This window comes from Streptopelia decaocto (genome assembly GCF_964273445.1).
Source record: "Streptopelia decaocto genome assembly, chromosome: 9".
Lineage (NCBI taxonomy): Eukaryota > Metazoa > Chordata > Aves > Columbiformes > Columbidae > Streptopelia > Streptopelia decaocto.
Window position 1 is genome coordinate 14,888,309 of NC_138664.1, and position 26,452 is coordinate 14,914,760.

General features: G+C 40.6%; 1 protein-coding gene across 1 annotated transcript in view; it reads left to right on the top strand.

Moving 5' to 3' along the window:
• Positions 1–308: 308 nt before the first annotated feature.
• The window catches only part of CHRFAM7A (CHRNA7 (exons 5-10) and FAM7A (exons A-E) fusion), a 35,816-nt gene continuing 9,672 nt past the window's right edge, over positions 309–26,452 (top strand). The window contains exons 1-4 of the mRNA XM_082061280.1: positions 309–810; positions 1,827–1,966; positions 19,051–19,095; positions 22,243–22,352. Of these exons, the coding sequence (XP_081917406.1) occupies positions 756–810; positions 1,827–1,966; positions 19,051–19,095; positions 22,243–22,352 (350 nt within the window). The 5' untranslated portion in view covers positions 309–755. The remainder of the gene's footprint in view (positions 811–1,826; positions 1,967–19,050; positions 19,096–22,242; positions 22,353–26,452) is intronic.

The following is a 26,452-nucleotide window of genomic DNA, read 5'->3' on the forward strand; positions in this document are numbered from 1 at the left end:
TCCTGCCTTTCACAGCAGCAGCCGCTGCTGATGGCAAAACAGACTGGCCAAGCCCTTGGGCTGAGGAGGGAGCTGGGAGGGCAGCTCCGTGGCGCTCAGGGACCTGATGCCCTTTGGCTTTTTGGGCAAGCGCGGGCAGGGCGTCGTCCCCGCGGCCCCGGGCACGGGCGCTGCCCTGCGGGGAGCTGGGCTGAGCTCTGCCCCGCCCGGAGCCGCCTCCGCTCTCCGGGACTCCGTCCCGCGGCCGGGGAGCCCAGACTGCTGCGGGAGGGCGCCAGCTGGCAGGGCTCGGGGACAGGCCCCGCGGAGCGGGGAGGGCTGCGGGGTGCGGCTGCCCAGCAGGGGAGGGGGCTGCTCCAGATCTCCTCCCTATAATGCCGGGGCCGCTTTGCCCAGCGCAACGCATCGCTCCGGCTGCGGTAACAGCCAGCGAGCGGCTTCACCCCCTCCCCTCCGGCCCGGGGCCGCTCAAGGATTAGGGAAGAGAGGAAAATCCATCAGGCGGAGAGGCAGGACGCGGAGGCGGGCCGTCAGCATTCCTCCGCTCCGCCCGAGCCGGCAGCGCCGTAGGGCGAGCTCCGGTGCGGGCGCAGGAAGGGGCCGAGCTGCCGGAGGTCCCCGGGGCACCGGCGGCTCCCAGCGGCGCCGATCCGCGCCTCGGCCCGCGCCCCAGCCCTGCTCGGGGCCGGCAGGGCTCGTCGGCGGGAGAAGCCGCTGCTGCCGTCACCGACCCCGGCCGCGGCGGGTGCCCCGGGATGGGCCTGCAGGAGCTGGCGCTCTGGCTGCTGGCGGCGGCGGGACTCGTGCGCGGTGAGTGACTCCGCGCTGCCGCGGGCCGGCAGGGCGGGCGGGGGGGCTGCCCCGGAGCCCCCGCTCTGTCCCGGGCAGCTCGGTGGGCTCGGCAGCGCTGGGAGCTGCCGGCAAGAGACACAGCGATGGGGATGGGGGAGCAAACTCCGGCAAGAAGCTTAAGTGGTAGCTGCCTCAGGGCTGGGACTGTGGCTTTCCGTGGAGGGAATTCAGGGCTAGAAAATAAGAAGGGAGAGGAAAATCCGTCTGGAGGGGGGTCAGGGAGGGCTTGCATCCAGGGGACCTGTTCCTACCCTGACCCAGATTTCCTTTCCTTCTGACACTGCTCTGCTCCATCCATATGGACCTGCTCCCGTTCCCTCCATAGAAAAATGGCAGAATAAAGACCCTCCCTGGATTTGAAGTGTAAAGAAGACAGAAATCCCTGATTATTATCACATATATTAATGTAGTGCCTATCATCTCTGCCAGGAACCCTGTACCCCCACTTTCTTTGTAGTTGCATGAACAGAGAGAACAAAGCAGAGAGCACTTGCCCCGCAGAGTTCTCAGTCTGAAGCAGTCTCTCAGGTTCAGTCTAACCTGTGGCCATTTTTCTACCGTTGCCTTGCTGATGCCCTCTGCCATATCTCTGTTCTGCTTTCCTGGTTATAGCTGTACCAGGACAGGTGTCAAAATACGGGCAGTGTATTTTCCTCTTAATCACTTCTTGCTGCTGCACCAAAGGGTGCATATGTTGACAAAGCATCATTAGCATTTAGAATTTATTACTCCTGGCCAGCCAAGAAATGATTGAAGAGGGAATTCTCCTTACAGGCTGATCTGGAAGGGAAATGATACATTTGTGATAAGATTTTGCTGTAGTAGCTAATGGACTATATGAATTACAGTGGCATTTCCTGGGAATGCAGCAGGTAAAATAATAGATACAGAATAGCAGGAAAAGAACATGTGTTCTAGCTTTACTTTCTGCTGTAGAATCCTAATTATTTATCTATTTATTCCTGTGCCTGAAGAGTCCCTGCAAGGAGAGTTCCAAAGGAAGCTGTATAAGGAGCTGCTGAAAAATTACAACCCTCTGGAGCGACCAGTTGCAAATGATTCCCAGCCGCTCACTGTCTATTTCACTCTCAGCCTCATGCAGATCATGGATGTGGTGAGTCTGTAACCTTCTAGGAAACTATTTTAAAGGGTGGATTTTTCATTCCCAGAATGGAGATTTGTGATAGCAAAGGAAGACAGCAAGATACTGGAAAGCACAAATAATTCAAGACACAATGCCAGGTTTTGACTGCCTTTTGAAAGAAGTAAACTTAAAAATAAAGTTTTCCACTTTCTTACATCTGTCAGTATTTCCCAACCTTCTTAGCAGGATGAAATATTTAAAGTGAAGCTCGAACTGCATACTTTGCCTTTTGAATTCCTAACTGTACTTAGAACCAACAAGAAGTGTAGTCTGGGGGGGATGTGCAAAACCAAAGTTCTTGATTTCTGGTGGTCACTGAAGACCTACTCATTTTGGAGATGGAGGAGAACTGAGAGGAAGGGGGTATCCTGGCCAAAATCCAAGTGGTATTATTTCTTATCTTATTTAGACAACATTGCTAAATTCTTTCTGTTTAAATTTTAGCTGCTGTATTTGCAGCCACAGTTGTTTGGTACATCAATAGACACTCCTGTGCAGTGCTTGACAGGCTTGTAAAATGCACTCTAGGATCTTTTGGGTTCAAATATGAGTAATTTAAGCTTCACTCTGTCACTGTGGCACAGAGATCAAACTCTACACATAAGTGGGTTTACAGTATTCATTTTTACTGAATTCAACTAGCTATGGCCACTAACAAGTTAATTACTTAAAACTAGCAGTTAACCTCGAAATGGCATTATCTTTCCATCAGATGCTTAAAAGTATGAGGCACAACAAAATTTAAAAAAAAAAGGTGGGATTATTCACGACAAATAGCTTACTTTCTGTTCTCTTGCAAGCTGCCAATTGCCAAAATCCAGATACTCACTGTTCATTTAATATCTAAAGGTCAGCACACACACACAGAACTCCGCAGGTTTCAACGCTCACAGTTTCTCTGCACATTTTTTCAACTTTTAGATTTATTAGACCTAAGGTAAAAACTAGGCTGTGTATTTCCAGTGTGATATTTACTATTTGCTATAGTGAGAGTAGGCAGTTGTAGTCAGTGAGCAGTTTCAGTGTCAGTGCCACTAAAGCCAACAGGCAAAATATGTCAGTTTTATCCTTGTCTGTGGCACCTGAGGTTTTAATATATGTGATACCAACGAACAGAACGGAAGCTATATGGAGTTGTATATTCTTTGATTGATGGCAAGTGAAAAATATGCTTTATGTGGAGTGCAACAACTTCACAAGGTGCTGGCAGACGGATGCAGACTGCAGCTGTACTGCACGGGCATCGGAGAGCTAGGCGAGGACAGCCAGGCACCACACCAGAACTTGGGTGTGATATAGAAGCCTGTACCACAGGGCTGATAGAACAGATGACACTAACATCCCACTAACTGTATGTAGGCACGCTGTTGTTACTAATGATGTTTATTATGGACGGGCCTAGAGATACTGAAAAAAGGGAATCTCCTCACACTGAACACTCTGCAGGTAGAAGTAGTAGGTGACTGTTGGCACAAAGAGTCAGTCTAAATAGACAAGTAAGCAAGAATGCCTTTGGACAATCAGAGACAACTGAAAAGGCGTAAAAGTGAGAAACAATGCAAAAGGAATAAATGATACAGTGTTAATAAGGGATATATTAATTTAATGATTCATCTCCTCATTGGATTCCTTTAGATTGTGTCAAGGTAACACAAAGAAAGAAGCATTAGAAGGGCAGTGGGAGTCATGAGGACAAGGCAGGTCAGAGGAAATTAAGCAAGCTGAAGAGAACGACGGACATCATGGGACAGGCAGTGCTTCAAAGGTCTGAATGCCTGAAGGTCCCCACCGGGGCTATTGCTGCAGCTGTTCTCACTGGCTCAAACCTTCATGGGTCTCTTGCCGTGGAGGACAGGGCAGAAATAACCACTTGGTTCTCTTGGCTCCGTATCATCTGTGTGATGGAGCTTTGGTCTAGCTCCTCTTTCCAATGCATCAAGCTACCTAGTGGCTTCTGCAGCAGCTCCTACTGGCTCTAGTCCCCAGCTGTAGTTACACATTCTGTGCGTCTCTGACTTTAATTAGATTTTTATCTTTGGTAGTAACAGGCCAATATATTCAGGAAAGCTTAGCCAGTCGGTTCAAGGCCTGGTCAAACTGAGCACCTGAACAAAACTCCACAATTTAATTTATCTCTAGAACTCAGCACAGTACATGGTGCTTCAACTGAATCTTAAACCAGACTTTAATAAAACCCCTTACCAACTATGGACTTAGTTGAAAAGGCCGCCTTCTGTAGCTCCCTTTTGGGAAATGACCTCCTGCCACATATGAGCCTTCTCATGGCTACTGGAGGATCTCCTGCTTTGGTAGAGATCAGCACAGTCCCCTTCATAGGATTTTTGTATAACTCTGTGTTCAGGAAACACTTCTCTAGAGCTTAATTTATTTTGATAACCAGGATAAAAACCCTGATGCTGTGGGGGTTTTGGTTAAGACTACATACAATTTATTTCAGAATTATTTCAGAAGAGGAGGGCTCAAAAAAACACTTTGATCCTAAACAGAACAGGGCTATGAACAGACTTTTTTTTCCTGGCTTTCAGAAACTGCACATTTGGTGTCATTCTATATAGACACATTTGGCCTGAGTATGCTAACCTAACATGGTTTTAAGTATTAACCACCCAGAGAAAGGTTTGTTGTATGGCCAAATCCTCCTATAGTGATGACACAGCTTACAGAAGCCTTCTTTACGGCTCTCTCTTCTTTACGGCTCTCTGTTCCCCACACTCCTGACATGGCCATACCATGTTCTTGACTACTGGATGAACAGTTGGCTGTTGGAGACACAAATGCCTGAAGGCCAGCAAGCAGTCAACTTCACACAGTTACTTTCTTCCAGAGTTGTCAAGTGTAATTAAAAACCATACAAAGTGAAGGGCAAATATCCACACATCACTAGCCAATCTGTGCACAGTGAATGACTGGCAGTCTTAGGCAATATGATTCAAAAGGGAGTTTGTGATCCTATGTGCCTTTCAAAACATCCCTTCAAAATCAGCAAGAAGCCATAGTTTTTGTACTGGCAGTTCAGTTACAGATCATTCTGCTTGCTATAAAACTGACTGCATTTCTTTCTCAGAGATCTGGGATTGACAGGCAAAGAAAGAAACCAACCATGAAGGAAATTAAGCTTCACACTATAAAACAAATGTGTTTTCTTCATTGTCAACAAGAAGCAAATGCTGGTGGGAATGACAGCTAAGTTGCAATAACAATTACTGGTTTAACAAGCTAGAAACAAAACATGTCACCATCACATTTTCCTGTAGTTTATGTGTTCACTTTAATGGCTTCTCAGCTGATACAAGCTGTACTGGGAGTCAGACCTATCCAGAGCAGATCTGTCAAATCCCTGGCAGAACAGACTGAACCAGGCTGGATCCTGGCTGCTGCTCTGCCTTACTTGAGGTCTCTGCCATTCCGCTCTGACAGAAGGAAAGTCTTAACAGACAAATACTAAGGGTATCTGCATACCTTAGTGGCAGGAGAGAAAGGGGACTTTAATGGATGGTCATGTTTGGTCAAGGTCATAGCTTCAGTACAATATCAAAAAAATAAGGGACATGATGTAGAGAAGCTACATATTTTTCTCTACAACTCACCTCATGGAAACGCCACTACCTGCACAAAAAGCTAGTCTTTGGCCTATGCCTGTCTGGTATTTCAGTGTTGTCATGGAGCATGAGCCTAACTTACACTTAGGAAAAACTTCCAGCATATGCATTTGTGAGAAACAGAATTTGAAATATGCTGATGCTATACAATGTCAACACTGGATACAATGAAAGCCACTTTTTAGAATACTATGTGGAGGCAAACACCTTCTAAAATTCTTATTTTCTCTTGTAACATCCATCCCAATAGTGGCATCAGAGTAGAATACTGAGCTGCCATGTATTGGGGTTCAGAGCAAACCCCAGGCACAGCCACAGCAGCAGTGCTGCTCCTGCTCTGCTGCATCTCCTGCAGAATAGTGAGTGGCATAGAAAAACAAATTAAGTGGTCATGCAGGTATTAATTTTGCGCCTAGCCCGACATTTTTACAACAGACATGTTCGTATCTACTGTAAGTTAACAGAATTAAGAGAAATGTATCTTAGGGAATTCCATCCTCAAAAATCGGAAGATGACACTTTAGAAATAATGCAAAATGATCATATATTCACACTGCTTAGATAACACGGACATGAAGAACTGGAATACATTGAGAGATACATTGATGGTTCAAACTCCATTTTTACTGCTATCTAAACAAGTAGAAGAATCCTACAGTCTTATTTTAGTTTGGAAGAGGCCTCCAGGGGTCATCTAGTCCACGCTCCTGCTCCAAATATGTTTAAATAGACCACATTACTCAGGACTGTGTCCAGCCACAGATGGAGATTCCCTGGGCAACCCACTTCAGGATTCAACTATCAGCCTGCTAGACTTGTTTTTCTAACATCTAAGCAGAACCTCCCATGTCCCAACTTGGGAACAACACTAAAAACACTTATGGAAAAATGAGGCACTTTTCCTTCTTCAACAAAATTGAGTACAGAGCATAAGACACTGTTGGTGAAACCAGATTTCTTGACTATTTGCAGCAAGGTACATATTTTGACATTACAAAAGCCTTTCTGAATAACATTCTTAGCAAAAAACTACAGGATAAGGCCTTGGTAAACCCACCCTTCGGCTTGCCCGGTGCCTCTGGGACTGAGCAGTTAGCTGTACCCATTTTTTGAGTAGTCATTTTTCAAGATGAGCTGTACTTAGTTTGGACTTAGATTAGCTGAAACGGCTCACAAACCCCTACCAGTGGTTCTTCTTCAATTAAAATCTGTCATATACTTAGCAAAAAAACAAGCTAGCTCCATCTCTATCTGAGCCAAATTGCTAAACCTGGGAAAATGCTGGATCAATACTATCCTAGCTTGTGACTGCTGTACTGAGACTGATGGTGACAGACATTTTGGTGGGTATGAATCTGTCCATTTTGGTTAACTCTGATTTTTTTTTTTTTAACTAGCAGATGAATCAACATTTAAGAATTTATTTAAGAAAGTTGAATTTAGTAATTTATCTACATGAATATTCAAGTTCTTATGTTGCGTAACACCATTTAGTCAGAAATCTTTCATGGCTCCTCCAGACATTTATTAGCTAATTAAATCATTTACTACACAACAGTTTTTGCTTATTTACCAGTTTCTCCTGCTTGTTCTTTTTAATTACTAGTTAGAGAAAAAGAAAGTGCTGAATAGTTGTTTGTACGTGGTGAGCAGCAGCAGGATCTCAAGAGAAACCGTGTTCCTTTAGGCTCTTCAGCTCACTAATGCAGACCAAAGGAAATATGAAAGCATGCAAACTTTTTAATGTTTATCTGAACTCAGTCAGTTTGCTCATCCTACATTGCCCTTGGTTACTTGTATGACTTAGGTTTATATATTCAAGGGCTTTTGTCCTTGTTTCATTTTACATAGTGTGATACAGGTGACTTCAATGACTTACATACAGCGCCTAGCGGCAAAGCCTCTGCATAAGAATCTGGAACTCAGTATTTGCAACCAAACACCCTCAACCCACCGGGCAAGAGAGTAATGTGAAATAACTTGACATTTTTGAAAAGGAAATTATGCTGGTAGTCAAGGAAGCAGAACAGCTTCTGTAAAGAAACAGACTATAAACCAAACATCCCCCCGCCATTAAAAAAAAAAAAAATCTGGAAAGACGAATAAACTAAATCAAGAGGATCATTGAGAAATGGTGCTAAAGAAGTTCCTAAGCTGTTTATCGAACCTCAGCAGCCTCTTTGCAAACAATGGTTATGGCAAAAGCTCATAAAATCTGCATTATTATTTTAATTTTTAGCATCCACTTGTGTACATTAGAAAAAGTCTCTCCAAGCTTTATTTTCCTCTCACTTTGCTGCTCGATCTTTATTCCCTCCATGCTAAAGGGAGAAACTATTTTCACTTTCATCTTATGGCCATTTCTATTCTACCATGTTTTTTTTCTGAGAGTTTAGAGAACTGGAACTGTGCTGAGATATGCTTTCTGATATTTTTAGTTAGTTTAATACCTATGAAAGTTACTGGATTATAACAGAAATAAGAGCATTCTGCTTCCCCATGAAATATGAAAAAGAGATATTTTCAAATAACAGTCTGAAATATTCTGATAATTGATCTATTTAAACAAGCAGACAACACCTCTCCCTGTCCTGCTATGGTGAGATACTGATATATTACGAGAAACTGCAGCCTTCTTTCTGTCATATTTGTCCTGTGCTTCTAAATATTTTCTGTATCTTCTGGCTTTTTTGACTATTTTTTCCTTCAGCATTTCTTTCACCTAGTCTTCTCAAGCAGTATTAGATCTGGAAAGATACTTTAAACACAGTCTTTATTCTGCAGGATGGAATGGGAAGCAAGGAATTTAATTTAAGGCAGTTTGCAGAAAGGAAAAAAGAACTGACTAAAGACTATAAAAAAACCTCCTGATAATAGGTAACAGGAGGACATTAGAGATGTTCATTTTATGTGAACAACAGAGCTTCTGTTCTCATTTCTGGTTCCACAGGAGAGCTCTTTGGAAATGTAATACAAGTCACCTGGGGTTTTTCTGTTTGTTTGGGCTTTTTTTTTAATATGAGTAAAGCAAAGCAGTTTCTCTAACATTTTTCTTATCCTTTGTTACACAAATAATCAGGATGAATCATAAAAGCTCAGTACTTAATTTCTTTGTTTTCTAACGACATTGGTATGGATGCGCCAATAACTTAAACAGTGAGTGGACCCCTACTGGGTATGCCACTTATGATGAAGAAGGTTTGCATCCTTACTGGGAAAAGTATGATTAAGGTTCTAGAAAATAAATTCTTTTGTGACAGATTGCTCTAGAGTACAGGCATCAGAGCAAAAAGCTTTCACATTTTACACAGGACCTCTTATTAGAACAACAGATTTTGCAATCACCATCTAGTAATCGTTACTATTCCTCAGAGATCAGCTAATAAACCAAAATTACAGCACAAAACATAACTTCTGGGAGCCAGGTCTGGCTAACTAATACTTGTTCTTACACGAAGCTTTTAATTTGCAGAAGTTTGGGGATTGAAATGTCTGTAATACTCAGAATTGTTCCTTTTTTTTTTTTTTTTTTAAAGACTATATACAGTTAAAATGACATTATTTCTGTCATTCAAGTAGTAGACAGTACATGATGTCCCTACTTAGCACCTAAGTTCATATCTATTTCTTTTCTGGGAAGGCTTCTAGGAATGCTGTGGGCTGAATTATCAGGGGCTCTGGCCCTTGAACAATGCAGCAGGTAGCATTCTCTTTGTGTTCTGTTTCATTTTAGGGCTGTATTCTTGGATGTGCAGATACAGTGCCTGCTTTTCCCTCAGAAAAGCACACACTAGAAAAAGTTTTCAGTAATTTACAAATCTAATAGTGCTGACAGTAGTTGAACAAAGTCAATAGACCAATCCATTGTCAATGGATTGCACACAAACACTTTTCTATCTATGAATGGTGTATTAACATAGAAACATTCAGATGTTAATCACTTCAAATTTAGATGAATCAGATGTGAATTCTTCAGTTTCTCCTGAACTCCTCACTCTGTTCGCCTGAATAGACTACTAAACAATCCAACTGTTCCCAATCTAAATATATCTCTGAGTTACAAAAAAAAGGAGATGTCACAATGGGCTGGCAGCAGGGAGCATATATGTACAAGCACTTAAACAGGAAAAGAAATTTTTTAAAGTTCACTTAGAATTTTAATTACTTAAATAATTCAGTTTTAATGTGTTAACTAATTTATTTTGATTTTTTAAAATTAAAAGTATTATTTTTAAAAAAAACCACATAAGTCTGAACTAAACTTATATTCAGATTTAACCTTCACTTATGCTTTCATGTCCTTGCCTGTTATTTAAACTAGAATTCAATTTGTAAAAAGCAAAGGCTGTTAACATTGGCTTCAAGAACAGCTAACTGGGAAGTGCTAAGGGCATGGCACGAGGCCATGGTGCTGCTCACTGGCAGCAACATGGGAATATGATATTTATCCAGTTCACCTCTGGTAGCGGTGAAGCCATATTTGCATGGCCTATAATCACGTCTCCACATTGCTTTTATGATCCTGATAATGGAGTAGCCTGAAGGGAAGACAGTCAATGACCATGTGCAGAGTTGGTGGACCCACACACGTTTAATTATACAGCGCTACTATTTTGGACATTTAGCGGCTTGTTTTCTGTGTTCAGCCACAAGTATTAACATATTTCTGTGGTTGGCATCCCCATAATGACTCTCAATAACTACACAATTCTGCCAGTTAAGTATTTGAGAGCAAAGAAGCAGGCCTTTTACCCTCTGCCACTGATGCTGCTACATGCAAGAATGAAGACAGTAAAAATAACGAGCACTGCTAAGCCTGACTGAACCACTCACTGAGCTAAAGAAATTCAAACAAGCATTTTTTATGGATTTTGTAGCATTCACTCCATGTCTAACCCCACCAGACAGAAGTGTTAATTTCATAGAAGAGAGTTTGCTCTTTTGTGTTGCAGAAAACAGCAGCCTGAAGGACTGTGTAGGTGTTCTGACATTTCAGTCATGACGCTTGTTGCATTTGTGCAGAAAGAGACACACAGTTGATTTTCATCTCTCTATTTCTCTCAGTACGTTTCTCAGTGATTCTTCACAGGCATTAAAGAGAAGAGGGAACTGTATGGATTTTTAGAGAAAGTTGAAAATAGAGGCCCACTAAAAGAGGACTCTCAAACCTGTCTCTCAGAGGACGTAGATTAAGGAATAACTAGAATTTCTGTAATGCTGATTCATCCTCTCTTCCTGAGTTATTAAGGCGCCTTTGTAAAACTTCTGTGTCAAGAGCTGCAGAGGCGTTCAGCAGGATAAGCAGTGTATTTTGTGCTATACCCTTCTCCAGGGCATTTTTTAATTGCCATGGTGATGTCTATGCTGTATCCTAGATTGAACTGAGACCCCAAGACACCAAGGATAATGGATTATGTTACATATCAGAGGAATTTTGGAGCTACTCTTTGTTTAATTTGCCTACACTTGGAAAGATGGAGGTGAGACAGTATAGTTAGAGAGTCTGTCTGGGATGGGTAATGGCACTTTTCTAACTGGTCCTCTGGAGCCAGCTTTAACCATGTCCATGTGTAGTGGACAGAGCTATCCTGTGTGGTTGTGTCCTAGTCACATGTTGGCTCTGGTGTTCCCAAAGGTTCTGCTGTTTCAGCTGTGAACTGATGCTAAAACATGGACAACATGCTCTGGACAGGTGTGGAAATTTCTGTTGCTGTTATTCACAAAAAATAGGATAGAAGAATGCCAGCAGCAGGCTAAATATACATGCTATAACAGCATTTCCATATGACTTGTGACCATTTTGAGGAAAAAGACTTAATAAAAAGTCAAATATGACTTAAAGGTGGGTAGCAAGAACAAAACCAGAGTCAAATCCTTTGATACAATACTGTTCTGGCATTACATCTGAGCATAACAACGTAGCAGTTCAACTTCTACATTTTGCAGCTAAGCTCTAGGCAAACAAATCAAGTTCAAAAGCTTTCATTCCTTCTTGTTTTAACGCTGTCTGAGGAGTGGGACTACAGGGGCTCCACTATTCCCTCTTAGCCTGAGAAATGGTTGGTAGTTCCCAGATCCCAGTGCGCATTCAGAGCTGGGAAGCCTGTGTCAGACTGACACTGATAATCGGCACCTAGAGCCAGTATTTAACTCAGGGTTCAGTCCTCTCAGTGGGAGTCTGCTGCAGAATACAATGGAGTCAAGAATTGTTTGTACATAAAGCAACAGAACAAAGTTGTTACTTTGCATGCTTGCAATAAATGTAACTGCACTTTAAGGTCTATGCTATATTTAATATCTGAACTGAGTGAAACATGCAGTGAATCATGGGAATTCATAAGCTAACTTGAAAAAATGCAACGTCTCCCTCTTACTCTTCAAAAGAATATTTTTTTCCACACAAGGTGTGCTTAAGTATGTTATTAGCTATGCTGTATTCTGCTCATTTCATACACCCAGTTTCCTGCTTGTCTTTGCAAAGGTGAATGTGTTCAAATCTAAATACAATCTCTTGTTAACAATGATGTAGTGAAAAAAATACTGCTATTACAATTATGTCCCCATGGTAACAGAAATGGTACATCATGAGGCTCTTACACATATTATAATCTCGCTTATTTTCTGTGTAACTCAGTGAAAATACATCTCAAGCCCACAGCCAAGACAAAGCCCTATTACAGTCAATGGCAAGCACGACTGTCAGATCTTGTCAGAGTGTATATGGAAGAGAAACACATTCCCCCATTTTAAGGAGGCTCTTTGCGCAGATGCTCTGCCCACAGTTAAGATGGCTCTTCTATGATCTTTCTCCCGCAGTTTTTCTGCTGTGTAAGATTTGCATCCACCTGGGAAGACCTCTGTATATTTTGAGCAAACTCTGCCTTTCTTTTGAAGTAAGATAAAGTAGTTGGGGAGAGAGCAGATGCTTCTTGCAAAAGCACGTAAGATTAGTCGGTGTGGAGAAACCAGAATTTCTCCTGAATTAAGTTAAGCAGTCAGACTCCTCATCTCGCACTCCAAACTCAACCTTAACCCAGGTAAAATTCAAATGACATTTTTCTAATTTTTATTTTTAAGAAAAAATTAAGATATTCAGAAGGCCAAAAATGAGCATCTAGTCTAGAAACTCTTAAACTTTCACAGAACTTCAGCTATAAGCAGAAGCATACTTGTCTGTTGTATTCAGGTTTACTTCCTTGCTCCTTCGTTTCTCTCCTTGTGCACTTGAGCAGTGCACAGGTCAGGTGCACTGTTCAACATCCATGCAGAACGCATCTGAAAATCCCCATTTTTTTTTACTTAAACATAGGTCAAGCTCTGAAGTCACTAAGTGTGAACTGTAACTGGGTAAGCTCATAGCAAACTGTGTATTAAATATGTGCTGGCTCAGGTGTTACAGACCAGAACTGTAGCTAGTCTGGCGCTCAGGGCATTTTTCCACCGTTCACACCAGGACATTTCCTTTCCTCCTCTCCCATTCCCTTCCTCCCAGCTCCTGGATGCCATTTCCCACCAGTATTGGCCAGTGACCTGCAGACCATTCTACGTGTTTCCACATTAAACCAGGAGCTCACGATAATGGCCTTCACCATGGCTAACGTTTGCACCTCTGCAAAACCTACCCCAGGGCCCCCTGCTTGTTTTCCTTCGTGGTAACACTCTGTGCTGTTTCTGCTCTGTTCCTCAGTCCGTCTCTTCTGCTTGTCCTTGTTACCACAAACAAACATCTGGAACTAATGTCAGCAGATGTGGCAGTCTAAGCTGCTACACATTGAGCTGTATAACTGTGTGCAAAGACTGCGCTGCTAAGGATATTTATAGCAGTGCTGAAATCTGTAATGCTGTGCAACAGTTCCGTAGCAGTATTCTACGGGATTCAATACACTTTACTCACTGTATCACAAATGAAATGGGGGCTGGGGAGAATGAGGAGGGTGTGTCCCAACAGGCAAACTCTAAAAACTTCAATTAGTCCCAGAATAGCCATTTATTGCCTTGCTCTTCTTTGAATTTAGTGGCCAAATTCAGCCCTCTTAAAAAATAAAAACTGATAGCGGCAGCAACATGTGCCAGTCCAGCAGCAAAACTCCCCTTTCCCCAGTCAGGAATAATTCTACAGAGCAATTCTTTATTTCACAAAGACCTTCAGCATGTAGAGAGTATGAAAAGCAATTAATATGCCATCCACCACAAGTCTAATAAACCTAAGAGCTCAATACAAAAAAGGTTTTCTTTTCAAATTTCACTTCAATTAACTACTTACATTTTGGTTTGCCTCAAGATTTTAATTCTTTGATTTAAAAAAAAAACTAGAAAAAAATAAATCAAAGATCAGGAAGCACACAAAGTAAGGAAGACATTTTGAGGATGGATTTCAGAGCTTTAACTGCAAAACTCACCTTAATGCTACAGGAGATATTTCACTAAATCCTGAGCGCTGCTACAATACCTTATCCCTGAAGGTCTGAAAGAGCCAGAGAGAGTCTAAGTTGGAAGGTGAGAAAGTCACAGAGTCAGGTGTCATCCCAGCAGCGACCATGCTGCAGGGCTGAATTTGCCTTTGAAGTGGAAAGGGGAAGAAAGGGTGATGTCCTAAATGCCTTCAGCTTTCACTAAGGTCACTTGCAGCATGGAGCGGCTGAGCATAAAGTAATGAAGACCAACTTTCAGGAGGTTTTTCGCACCAACAGAATTAGGGCAAGTTAGCAGCTGCCGTAAAGAGAGCTGGCCTAAGGCAGGCACAAGCCCACGGCCAAGTCAGGCAGAACTGGCACACCATGCTGACTGGGCCGTGTAGTACAACATGTCGCTTAAACTCTGTTTAAACAGATCGCGACAGCTGCTGTAATTTGGAAGGAGTGTGGCTTCCCAGCAGTAGGCTGTACCACTACAAGATGAAGTCATAGATGTCAGAGCTCTTTTTTTATATAAAAATCTCACTGATAGGGCAAAAGTCAGAACACCAGATACAAATGGGTGTTTAATTTTGAAGTGGTCTTGAGAAAAATGCAGTGAAACAGTGAAAACAGACTTATGTTTTCCACTTCTGACTTTTTATTGAACAGTTTTGCACTTTTTGCATCTACTTTCAAGAAAACAATCACTGTGTCCTGTTCCTGGTGTTGACCCTCACGTGCTGGATCATGGAATATTATTATTTATGCACTGGCAATGCCTGTTTATACAGCATTTTCTATATAATTGGAAATATGTGCTGTAGGCGCATTTTACTATGTTAAAAGGTATATCGCTGACTACTGGAGAAGTGAAAGGTAACTGCACTAACCTATTCCTGTTGTGGTAAAAGGGAAGTCAAGTGGGGAAGAGCTACCAGGAGTTCAAATCTCTTTCATCTCACCAATCCTGTACACTGCCTTTTTCTTCATCTTTATGATACCTAAAAAAGCTTTCACATTGCCAACTCTGTCTAGCTCTTCATTCCTACAGTCCCCCTCCCCCCAAGATTCCTTAATTCCATCCAGATTTGCATTTTAATTAATCTTGCCATTTGGCAGGTGCAATGTAGGTGATGCCTTAGGCATTAGGGTAATGAATGAGCACCCCTTACAGGGCAGCCAGACTCTGCACCCTCTACTACATTTTTCAGAATCAAGACTTGCTGCAGCTTCAGCCCCCACCGATGGACGACTAGAGGCAGTCCTTGGCAGGCAGCTGCAGTTTTCATTTCAGTGTCCTTGCAGAAGATGACTTTTTTAGGTAACTGATTTTTATCCTCACCCCTGAGATGGAAAAATTCAATTTTGTCTGCACTACTATGAGCCACCGTCAATAGAAAAGTTTAGCACTAACCTTGGCACATAAGGAGGGTAATTGCAATTGCAATGTGAGGCCTCTATGGTGTTTTCAGATGCACTCCAGGAGGGTGAAGCTGGACCATATGCTGCTCTGGCTTCTTCTGGAGGCTGGCCACACAGGGTGTTGGTGTGCACCAGCACCATGGGCAGGAATGGAGAAGTCCAGCCCCTTCACTACTTTCCATAAGGTTCTAGGAGCTCAGATTCATCTTATTACTATGACTGCCCAAAGTACTATATTACTATGACTGCCAAAGATGCTGGCCATAGCATCAATCTTTTGTCACCTGGTGTTTTTATGAGTGCTTAACTCACCCTCCAGCCCATTCTCTCAGTACTAATCCTGTAAGAATTTGGGCTTTTTTACTTTACACAGTTCAGTGAGCTCAGTGCATGACCTTTAAAAGGAAGATGAAAAAACCCCAAGCTGTGTGAAGCAAAAATTAATCATAACAGGGTTTTAAATGACGTGGGGAAAAAAACGTCATTAGGTGCTAGCAATTTCACAATGTGGATCAGAAGATGTTGAGAATATTTAATGAGTAAGTGCTGAGACAATAAGATAAGAGCTAATGAACTGATTAACCTGCTGGTTTCAGTAGCATAATATTCAAGCAAACAAAAGTGAAAATCTATATAGGAAGTGCCTTACATGTATCTCACTGGCTGCCAGCCCATTTTTAACTTCAGACTATAGTTACTAACATCAGTCTTGCTACGAGGTACCAATCAGAAACCTAGCAGTATTGCTATAACAACAGATGTCTTTAAATGTTTCTATGAACTCTGTTATTAAGGTTCATAGTAATTGAAGCCCAGTTCAAAGAAGTATTACTTTTTCTGTAATTTAGGTGAGACTCAACCATATAAACATAAAGAATCTGGATTTGAAGTACAAGAACTACAGCTGATAGATTTTAGTCAGTACATCAATTTACGCAAGTCTTCTGAGAGGTGTGTCTCTCTTGCTGGGTGCTGCATGTCACTGTCTGCATGCCAGTCTATAGGCATGCAGGCTTATTTTACTTCTTTTTCCCCTTGCTTTTTGTTGCATATATTTTCTTGTGGGGATGCTAGATGCACTGACATCCCTTTGAAAGTCAGCAGGTAATGTTCCTTACAAAGTATGTAATGTCCAGGCTAATGCCCTTCACAAAGCATTGTCAAATTTTCTTCTCTGCTTTATATATTCTGTTGAACTCAGGGTAAGGGAAGGATAATGTGAGGATCTTATATTCTTTCTCCAATGGTGATTGGTCTGATAGACTTTTTCAGTTGAAAAGAGAGACAAAACCAGAGATGGGAACTGGAAGAATGGAAACAGTACAATTCCCTTCAATAACTTCCAGAAATTGTTAACTCTACCCTCAAAAAATGGAGGACCATTTGAGTCTTCCTGATGTCAGCTACTATCCCTTCATTAAGTGCACTGCCATAAAATAATGTGATAGGCAGGCCAGCAGCAATTTGCCATCTGCCCTCACAGATCATGACTACAGTTCTGAACCAAGTAGACTAAAGGAGCCTCCCACCCACCTCCCACTGCGCGAATGGAACCCAGCTCCTCATTAACTCCGCTGCTTGGCCAGCACTACCCGACCAGCAAGCAACCTAAAGTAGCTGGTATGGGAAAAAACCCACAACAATCCAAACAACATGATATAGTTTCTGGTCTCATTCTCTGACTAATTTTCCCAGCATCTCAGAATATACTGTGAAGTCCTTTTTCTCTGCTCTATTATAGTAGAAGGGATTTGTAATAGGAACTACCTTGCTTTTGTGTTCAACCTTTTTTTCTGTAGGTGTTTACAAAATATTGCAGAGTGACAAAAACTGGTGAAGTTCTACAAAGCATTTCAAGCCCACCCATGATTTTATGGTGAAGTACTGCACAACTCCAATGAAAACCAGTGTTAATGTAGTTTGCTGGATTAAAAGTCCCCCTCAGCTCTGCCAGCTCGACTGCTCCATAGTGGCTCTCTAGCCTGGTTCTGTCTGCTGGTTGATAGTAGACCTCCTTTCTGGTACTCCTAAAATAGTTCATCTGACTCTCCTGTGGGCTCAGGGCTTCAAAATAAACCCCCACGGCATATCATTAGCTTAAGCATCAGCAGCACTCCAGCGTTAGTAACATCTTTTCCTACTACTGAAAAGGCAGTTTTGAAACATCTAAGGCTGGGGCCATTCATGCGTAGAAAGAGATCATACTGGGAATAAAATGTGAGTTTAACTCAGAATTTAACCATGCAGAAGTACATGCCATTCAGTTAATAGTCCTGAAACAAGCTTCCCACAACATAATGGATTCTGAATCACTCTGCACCTTTGAGTAGCCAGTTGTGCCTCTGCAAAGCAGCACAACCACTGTCTGCCCTGCAGAGAAACCACACAGCAGAGGTGCTCTCAGCTTTGCTCGGGTGCAGCAGGTGGGACACTGCATTACAGGAACCTGTCACGTTCATCTGGGACAGCACACAGAGCTTTGAGAAGATGCTATCAAACTTTTAATACTAAGGTATCACATATGTTATTTACATCTGACCTCAAAATGGCTATAATTAATAGAAATGTATTTAGGTTTTACATGTCCTTAATTTAAAACACTTGTCTATAGACTTTAGTTCATGGTGATATGAGTGATTTCTTAAGGATTGTTTCTTCATTCATGAATTAAATACCCTATGCAAACTAGTTTTGTTGTGCTGTATCACTATAAGCAGGTTGTTGGGAGAGGCACCGAATTAATGTTTGTTTGGTTAGAGAATAACAGCTACTATTGCAAATTAATTACTGCTTTGGCTGGCTGCATCTTCAGCAATGCCTTCAACATGCTAATTCAATGCAGCTTAATAATGTAGTTCCGAAACCAAAGGGTTTTTCCCCAGGATGCCATTTAAATTAGTTGTTCACTTGAGAGTTTTGAAAAAGGTTCATGGAGGTGATGAAGCAGAAAATAGAGAGGAAAAGTGCTGAATAACTACCTGTGGTCTGTGCTGCTTTATATTTTTTACTTCACTTTTAATTTTAAGGGAAGGTAGGAATGTGCATTTGAGGGCAGACTTTATTCATGCACTATACCAATCTTTTCCTAAAATCTTTTTGTCTGTATGTTGTATATTTAGTTGTGATTATACATGACTAGTAACACTGGCATACATTTACTGATGCTGTTCCTCAAAAGGCTTCACTTGCTTTAAAAATAAAATTGTCCTTTGCACTGTGTTTGATTCTACATGCTGTGTAACTTCTTTTTTTCCTATTGTGCTGCTCTAAAATGGTCTCAATTAAAGGTGTCTCAGGACTTCTGTTTGGTTACAAGTCCACCAAACAACAGCAAAAGAATAAAGAGTATTGACCTTTAGTAAAGAGTATTATGAAATAAATAAAGCCCAGGGAAGAGTCTGGCAGGATACCCTCAGGAAACAGACTGTGGTAATACGAAATACATTAAAAAGTACCTGTAAAACTTCTGTTGCAGTAAGTTAGAGGCAACGATTCCCGTTGCTTTAAAAGGTACCTTAGCACAACTGGCTATTCTAAAATAATAAAATATATTTACCAGTATTGTTTTAATTGTATGCTTTTAAGCTGTAGTTTGTTTTTTATTTCTTCCTCTCAGGATGAAAAGAATCAAGTATTAACAACAAACATCTGGCTACAAATGGTGAGTTCTGAAACAAAGCATGTTTTTTTTTTTCCCCTTTGGTCTTTGAGTTTAATCTGGTGAGGGGTTTGAATTTTAGGAAACTTTCAAGCTTTTGTTTTATATCATGCTACATAGTGGACAAAGCTAAACTGAATGGAAAACTGTGAAGCTGAGATTTAGGTCTTGACGTCATTTCAGGTATTTCTGAAAACTTTTAATAATTGGAGTCACTACATCTAAGTAAGTTACTAACTCATTGTAGTTGATTTAGTCATGCTAAACTCTTGATTGTCACAAGATACCAGTGTCCTAAGAGTCCCCAGTGCCAGGTGCAAGTGCCTTATCATCCGTTTTGACAAATCCATTATGTCATAAATCATTTGATTGTGAAAGAGAACTATACATGCAAGAAATGCATTTCATCTGTAACAGCTGTTCTGATCAGCACTCTGAAAATGGAAACCTTGCTCCAAAGAGGTTCATTATCTCCTGAGAACTGCTGCCATTGTCCCAACTGAATGTCCCTGCCATCCTACTTCCTTTGCTGTCCATCTCCTTAAGAAATGCAAGAGGATTTTAATTAAAATGGCTATGCTATTCCCATGTTGTTCGAAATGTTGTTTTTCAAACATAGGATTGTCATCAGAAGTTAACTGTGAACATGAGAGGGTTTTTTATGTTACATCTCCAAATTCTGTCTCAGTTACATGACTAAATAGGTATAGGATCATCCATTTCCTAATGTTCAGCTGGGAGCAGTATAATTTTTCCTGGTTTCCCAGTTCCTTTTGCCCACGCAGGATGTTCATTTTTCAAACAGTGGCTTTATTTTACCTTTTGTTGCAATGTTTAGTTGCTACAGTTGTCACAGAATTTCACATCCTCTCTTATTATTTAACCATAATTACTGCTACCATTAGATAGCACAGCAGAGAACTTTGCCCCCACTATCTCATGGCAAGTGTTGCTGGGCAGGAGTAAGTTTGACTCCCTCTTTAAGAAATGGAACAGGTAACAGAATATTCAAGAGGGAGAGTATTTTGACTTTCTTTTCTCGGTAAAGTTAACTAGTGAGAAAGCTGCAAAACTAAGACTTAAAATGAAGAAGATACTTCTTACCATGCTGAATACTGTGGGCTCCTGATGCTTCCACAAAACATTTCTACCATCATTTTGAGCTTTACAAAGACGGGGTGATAAGGGGAGCTTTCTGCATATGATAGCAGCTAGGGTGAGAATTTGCCATTAGTTTAATTCCCATCTGTATTACCGAAACTGAACTGTTTGTGTTAAGTAAAGGTTTACAGAAGAGTTACATTATTCAAGACAAGCCTGCTGCTTCCACAGAAACTTTACACTTTTCAGTCTCTTTCACCAGCTCGTTCAATTAAAATGTAATTTTTCTTTTATTGTAACATTTTTTGTACAGCACCTCTCTTGTACTGTGGTAGGCCTTACAAACAAATGACCTACGAAGGATAGCTTGGCTATTCCATTTATTCACAAAGAAAAGTTGACATGAAAGAAGCATTCAGCTCATGTTATTTTACAGGTTTGTTGTACAGTAAGATTAAAACTGTCAAATATCATACGTTTTTGACTTTGAGCTACAATCACAACAACTGCTGTGATTTCTTACCAGGAAACAGATGACAATTCTTACTCAAGAATCTATCCCTTATTTTCCTTCTCTTTTATACCTCAGCATCCTTATAAAGACTTTTTGCCCTAAATAAATTCTTGATTCTTTTATATATTCTGTATTTCTTTTGATTTATTCACCTTAGCACATACTGCGTGTGGAGCGTGTTAAAACTGTAAAGAGCAGATCACTTGATTACTACAAAAATGGAGCCACTCTTCATGACCTCTGTATATATTAAAAAAAAAATAATAAATGTGTTTCTGTATTAACTGTCTATTAATGGTATACTAGACATATTCAAAGCATGCTTACGGCAATCATATATCATTTTATTATGCTACATGGTCTGAAGTAATTTCTTCCCTGAATATCCCTCTCCACTCCCTTCCTTGATATACATGTCTGTATAATCTAATCATTGCTGAAATACGTAAATATAAAAACTAACCTGTGAGAAAGGGGAATATAAATCTAGTATTTATATGTGCATACTCTTTGATCCTGACCACTATCTCCATGGCAATGCTGTTCAGTATCAAAATCTTACACTTGGTCTAAGTTACAGCAGGAGCCTTGCCTAGTCATACGGATTAATACTAACGCAAGTACCCCAAGCTGTTGGCTATTTTAATCCACATCAAATGTACTTCATCTACAGTGGAGATTGTAGCTCTCAAGTCAAAATGAGGCAGCTCGTGTCCAGCTGGATGGGAAGCACTTTGTACACATGGCGAAACAGAGCAGCCACAGAATCTGCTTAACATTATCTCTAATACAGACTTAAATTTACTGTAAAAATTGATGTAAAATTTCTGAAAAAAAGAGATGAGAGGCTTATAGAAGCTGTGTAGAGATAAGCATGAGAAATACACATAGTTTAATTAGAGAACCATGAATGGAGCAGACAGGGAAAAGAAAAATCTATGAGCAGAGCCAATCAGATATTCTGATTGAAGATTTCTGTAGAAAACTATGATCTGTAAAGCAAAAGGAAAAAACGATGCAAAATTCAGATCAATTGTCCAAGTGACAAGGTGCTACAAATTCATAGTAAAAAAGGAACAAGATAAATATGGAAGAACAGCTATTTTCCCTGTCAGTGGAGACTATTGGCTGCTCCACCTCATGTCTGTAATCAAATTATTACAACCTGAGAATTTCCAACAACAGAAAACAAAGTTGCCTATGAAGATAAACATAATTGAAGTTAATGTATGAATTGTGAAAGAAAATCTGTTCTATCCCAAACTGGCACCTGAGACAGCATGAACAATAAAATACAAGCACCTCAAATCTTCTTTTAGAGGCTGTTATGTGCACTGCTGTGTGAACTGAAAATGAGATTTTTAAGCTTTTCATTGAGCTCTAGGTGGCCTAATTCACCCCTTCTAAACATGTCACTGCCTGAAGCTAAATAGCGTCTCTCTAACAAGAGAACACCTATTGTTTCAGGCTATCCAGTCCCTCGAGAACTATAGTAAATCAGTGCATGAGATGACCCAACTTTCTGTATTTCTTAGTACTGGATAGATCATTATCTACAATGGAACGTGTCTGAATACCCAGGAGTGAAGAATGTCCGTTTTCCTGATGGACTGATTTGGAAGCCAGATATTCTTCTCTATAACAGGTAGACACACCTTTTTTTTTTTTTTCTTCTTGGGAGAAAGGAGGGAAGGCTTTAAAATACTTTTCTAAAGCTTTCTAGGTTTTTAGAATACTGGAAAATTACCAGTCTCCTGTTACACAACAGAAAGTCATATTTACAAATACTTAATATAAACAACATCCTCCCTACCACCAATTCCAGTTAGGTTTTGTGAGATGATTAAAAAATGAAACTTTTCTGCCCCTGTTTAATGGCACAGGTAGCAATGATTTCCTTGTAAATTACTTGTCTGGTCTAAATGTTTACTGGTGAATTCAAATCTGACTTTTGACTGCTTGCCTAGTTTTAGCTTGGGTTTCACAAGAGGCAGGACAGGTAAATGCCAGTGAGCATGTTTGCATTTTCCCATGTCCAGTTTTGGTGTCACTCTGTCTTCCTGCTACAAAAGCAGCTAGAATATTTGCAGCTCTTTTCTTCAAACTACCTGTTCTGAGCTGGACTTATTTCTGGGACAGACAGGTTGCCATCAATCCACTGCAGAACCTTTGACTGACATTGAGAGATTCTTTGGCTGCACTATTACATGGTAGTTCCTATTGTGGAATTTACTTTAAAAAGATGAAATGCTGAGAGCTGTCTGCTCTTTAACAACCTGCCTTTTTCTGCAGCTGTGGGCCTGTGTGCTATTCACCATGTACTGGAAAGGCCTCATATCTGCTTTGTCCATCTTGAACTGGCTCTTTTGTGGTAGCCAGGGTATGTTGTTATTTTTTTGTTCATGCAGATCACATGAACCTTTTGTCTTCCTGAAGGCTTTTTTCCTTCTGCTTCTCTGCCATATGACTAGTAAGAAGACAGCCCTGCTGTGTTTATCGACCTGATTCCCCCTCCCCACAGGAGCTGCTTTTTGTTGCAACAAGCCCTAGAGAAGAGCTGTACCCAATGTGTCAGCTGCAGTTATGCTCCCTTTTGCCACTTGATGATCACTTCTGTGATCAATGTCACTGTCACAGGTGTTGTTGAATTGTCATGACATGGCAACAGCAGGCAGTGACAGCACTTGTCAGCTCCTTAGTGCCTCTCCCCAGGGCCTGCGTTCCTGCTTGGCTCAGCATGCTGCAGTGCTCCTCTCAAAGGTACAATTAACACTAAATGATTCGAGGTGATCTCCACTGGAGTTCACACTACTTATGGTAGCTGCCTGTCAAGATTACTTCTTGTTTAGGTTTAAGCATGGCAATTAGCACTTCAGTTGTCCACACACCAGCCTAAAAAACCTTTCAAAAGCTCTGTACACAAAATGGAGCAGCATCCAACCCGGACAGGTGTTTTTGCAACATTAACCTTGCTTAATGTATTTTTCAATGCAAATTTGTTCTCTTGAGCATTTATTCCTAGCTAACTTGATTCTGTAAACAGCAGCATTCTTGGGAGAATCCAACAAATCACACACTCTTTCCTGGTTTTCTGCTGAATAACACGCTGTGTATGTCATGAAATTGGTAGTCTACAACAGCGGCTAAGAGCTTTCCAAAAGAATAAATTATGACAAGATTCTTGCTCGCATACATCACATACCTGAGAGACACTTCCAGTGTGTCTTAGGATTTATGCTTGATTTAAGCAAGTATACCCAAAATAGAAGGGTATTTTTATTTATAAATGAGTAATATTAATACATACGTGCTAACTGTAGGTGAAGTGCATTATAGAATGAGAAGGGTAACTTAATAAGCTTAAAAACCAAAAACACTAGCCTTCTGTTAATACAGGTTTTTTAATCTTGTGATTTTAACTATGGCACAATCATAAAGTAATTATGCTACAGTGTTTATATTTCAAACACATATTTAATTAAAAATCTTAATCAGAGTTTAGTCAGAGAGCAAAGCTATTTAAAATAAATTCTTAGTCCTGAAAGAAATTGGATTGGGAATGTTATGGTGTTCTCTTATAGCGTCATCTTATTCTGAGATAGATGCTTTCAATTTCTATACACTTCATTAGCAACATGCATCTGCAGTTACAAATAAATGAATGAATTCATTTTTCATTTTAATGAATGCATGTTTCACTATGTCATGAGCCTTTATGCATCTTGCTGCAGCCTTGTACAGAGAAACTAGTGGCAGCTGTATTAAGTTTTAGAACCAGTCTATTGTGAAGAGAGCGGCGCCAGTTCATCTGTAGTTTTTCTAAGGGAAGAAAATCTTGGCCTATGTACAAATTCTAGGATTGAGTTAGTGTCATGTGTGGCTCTCTTCCACTTGGTTACTGAAAGTCCTCATTTCTGGTGGTATTATTTTCCAAACACCTATATAGTGTTCAGTACTTTATGGAATAACAACAATCCTGGTAGTTATGTCTCATTTAGCAGTTTCATTTTTCCAGTTTCATAAACCTGAGATTCTCCAGATTGGTCCCAGTGGGATTATATCTGCTATGTACAGCTTTGTCATCTCAATGTACTGCAGTCAGTATATGCTTTTGAGTGGTTATATCCTGAAGAAGAAATGTAGCAGAAATGGTTTTCTATCATTACATTTGAGCACAGAGTCTCATCAAGCAAATGCATAGCTACTTGGTGGATTTCAAAAACAATAAGCAGCACACTGTAGAAAAACACATGCTCCTTTTTCAGAAAAAATCATTTGATATTTGATTCTATGTACCTCTTGATATTCTTTCAAGAATGTGTTTTCTTGAAGGCAAAATCACATGGCAAAGAAACCTAGGTTCCTTGGTCACTCATGTCCTTTTGAAACTTATTTTTGCCAATTACCAGGAAGAGTAGCAATGTCTTAGAAGCACCCCTGATGCTGAACTGCCCTCTGCTTGTGGGGAAGAGAACAGGTGGGAAAGTAATTACTTGGATTTAGTTTTTTCTTGTCTGCGTATTTCACAGACCACTCCCGATATTATTTAAATGTAATTTCTTACAATACATAAGATGAAAATAAAATGCAAAGTAATAATGATTAAAATAAAGATTGCTTCATTTTAGCCTGTGAGATACAAAATTTGCATCAGAATATATCAAATATTAAAGTCCTCTTTTAAAAAGAAATATTTCAGTACAGGTTTTCCTACTGGAAAAATATACCATTAGTATACTTCATTTTCTGACAGAATTTCAAATAGTTCACTTTCTCTCCATCTCAGATTCTTACCTTATTTTTATGATGATGTTTTAGAAGGTTTTTAGAAAATTATGAAATGCTAAACCACTAATAGGCAGAGACATCAGAGACTTTTCATGCTCAAACTGTCCTAGAGACAACGCAGAAAGCACAGACTGCAGCAAGAAGCCAGACCCTGAGGCTCATGCGACCTCCTTTGTCCTGCCCCAGGGCAGCTGGCACTGGATTTGCCTTGTGCACCAACCCATCTTCACAAGGTGACTGTTGGGAAACTACAAACAACACACCAAAGTGCAACAGCCTGTATCTCATTCTGCTGATCCCCTGCACAAACAGAAGCCCAAGAAAGGAGCCTGTGTCTACAATCAGGGCCAACAGCCATCAGACGTGACCCCAAGTCGGCAGTTCCTGAATTAATTTTGAGATGCAAAGATCACGCACTGCTAGTACCTTGCCAGTACATTCTGTGCAATTTAATCTAGAGACCAACTTAAATAGCTATGACAATTTCTTGAACACCTAGGCCCCGATATTTAAAGGAGGTATAGATCAGAATCTGAGATACCTTATCACAAAATCCTGCAGTAGTAAACAAGAACTGTAAAATAGAGCACAATGCTATATGAGTGTATATCCATAGCAAAGCTAAGTAATCTAAACATCTTAGAGTGATTTAAGTCAGCAAACTTACTAACCTTTTCATAGGAAAGAGTCTCTATTTCATCATCTAAATGTTTGAAAATAGGTTGTTTCCCATCAAGAGGTTCTTAACATGTTAATGCCTAGTAAATTCCTGGTTCATAGTGTCAGATAGGTAGTTGAGATATTCCTTGGCACTAGCTGTCAGTTCATGATTTGAAGCACTCTCCAAGTAACATTATGAACGGCTGCACCACTACACTGGCACCTCTAGTAGGGTTTCTTTTTTTTGCTGAAATCAGTTTGTGGTTCTGAAGTAGATAATGAAGGCTGGAGCTGCAT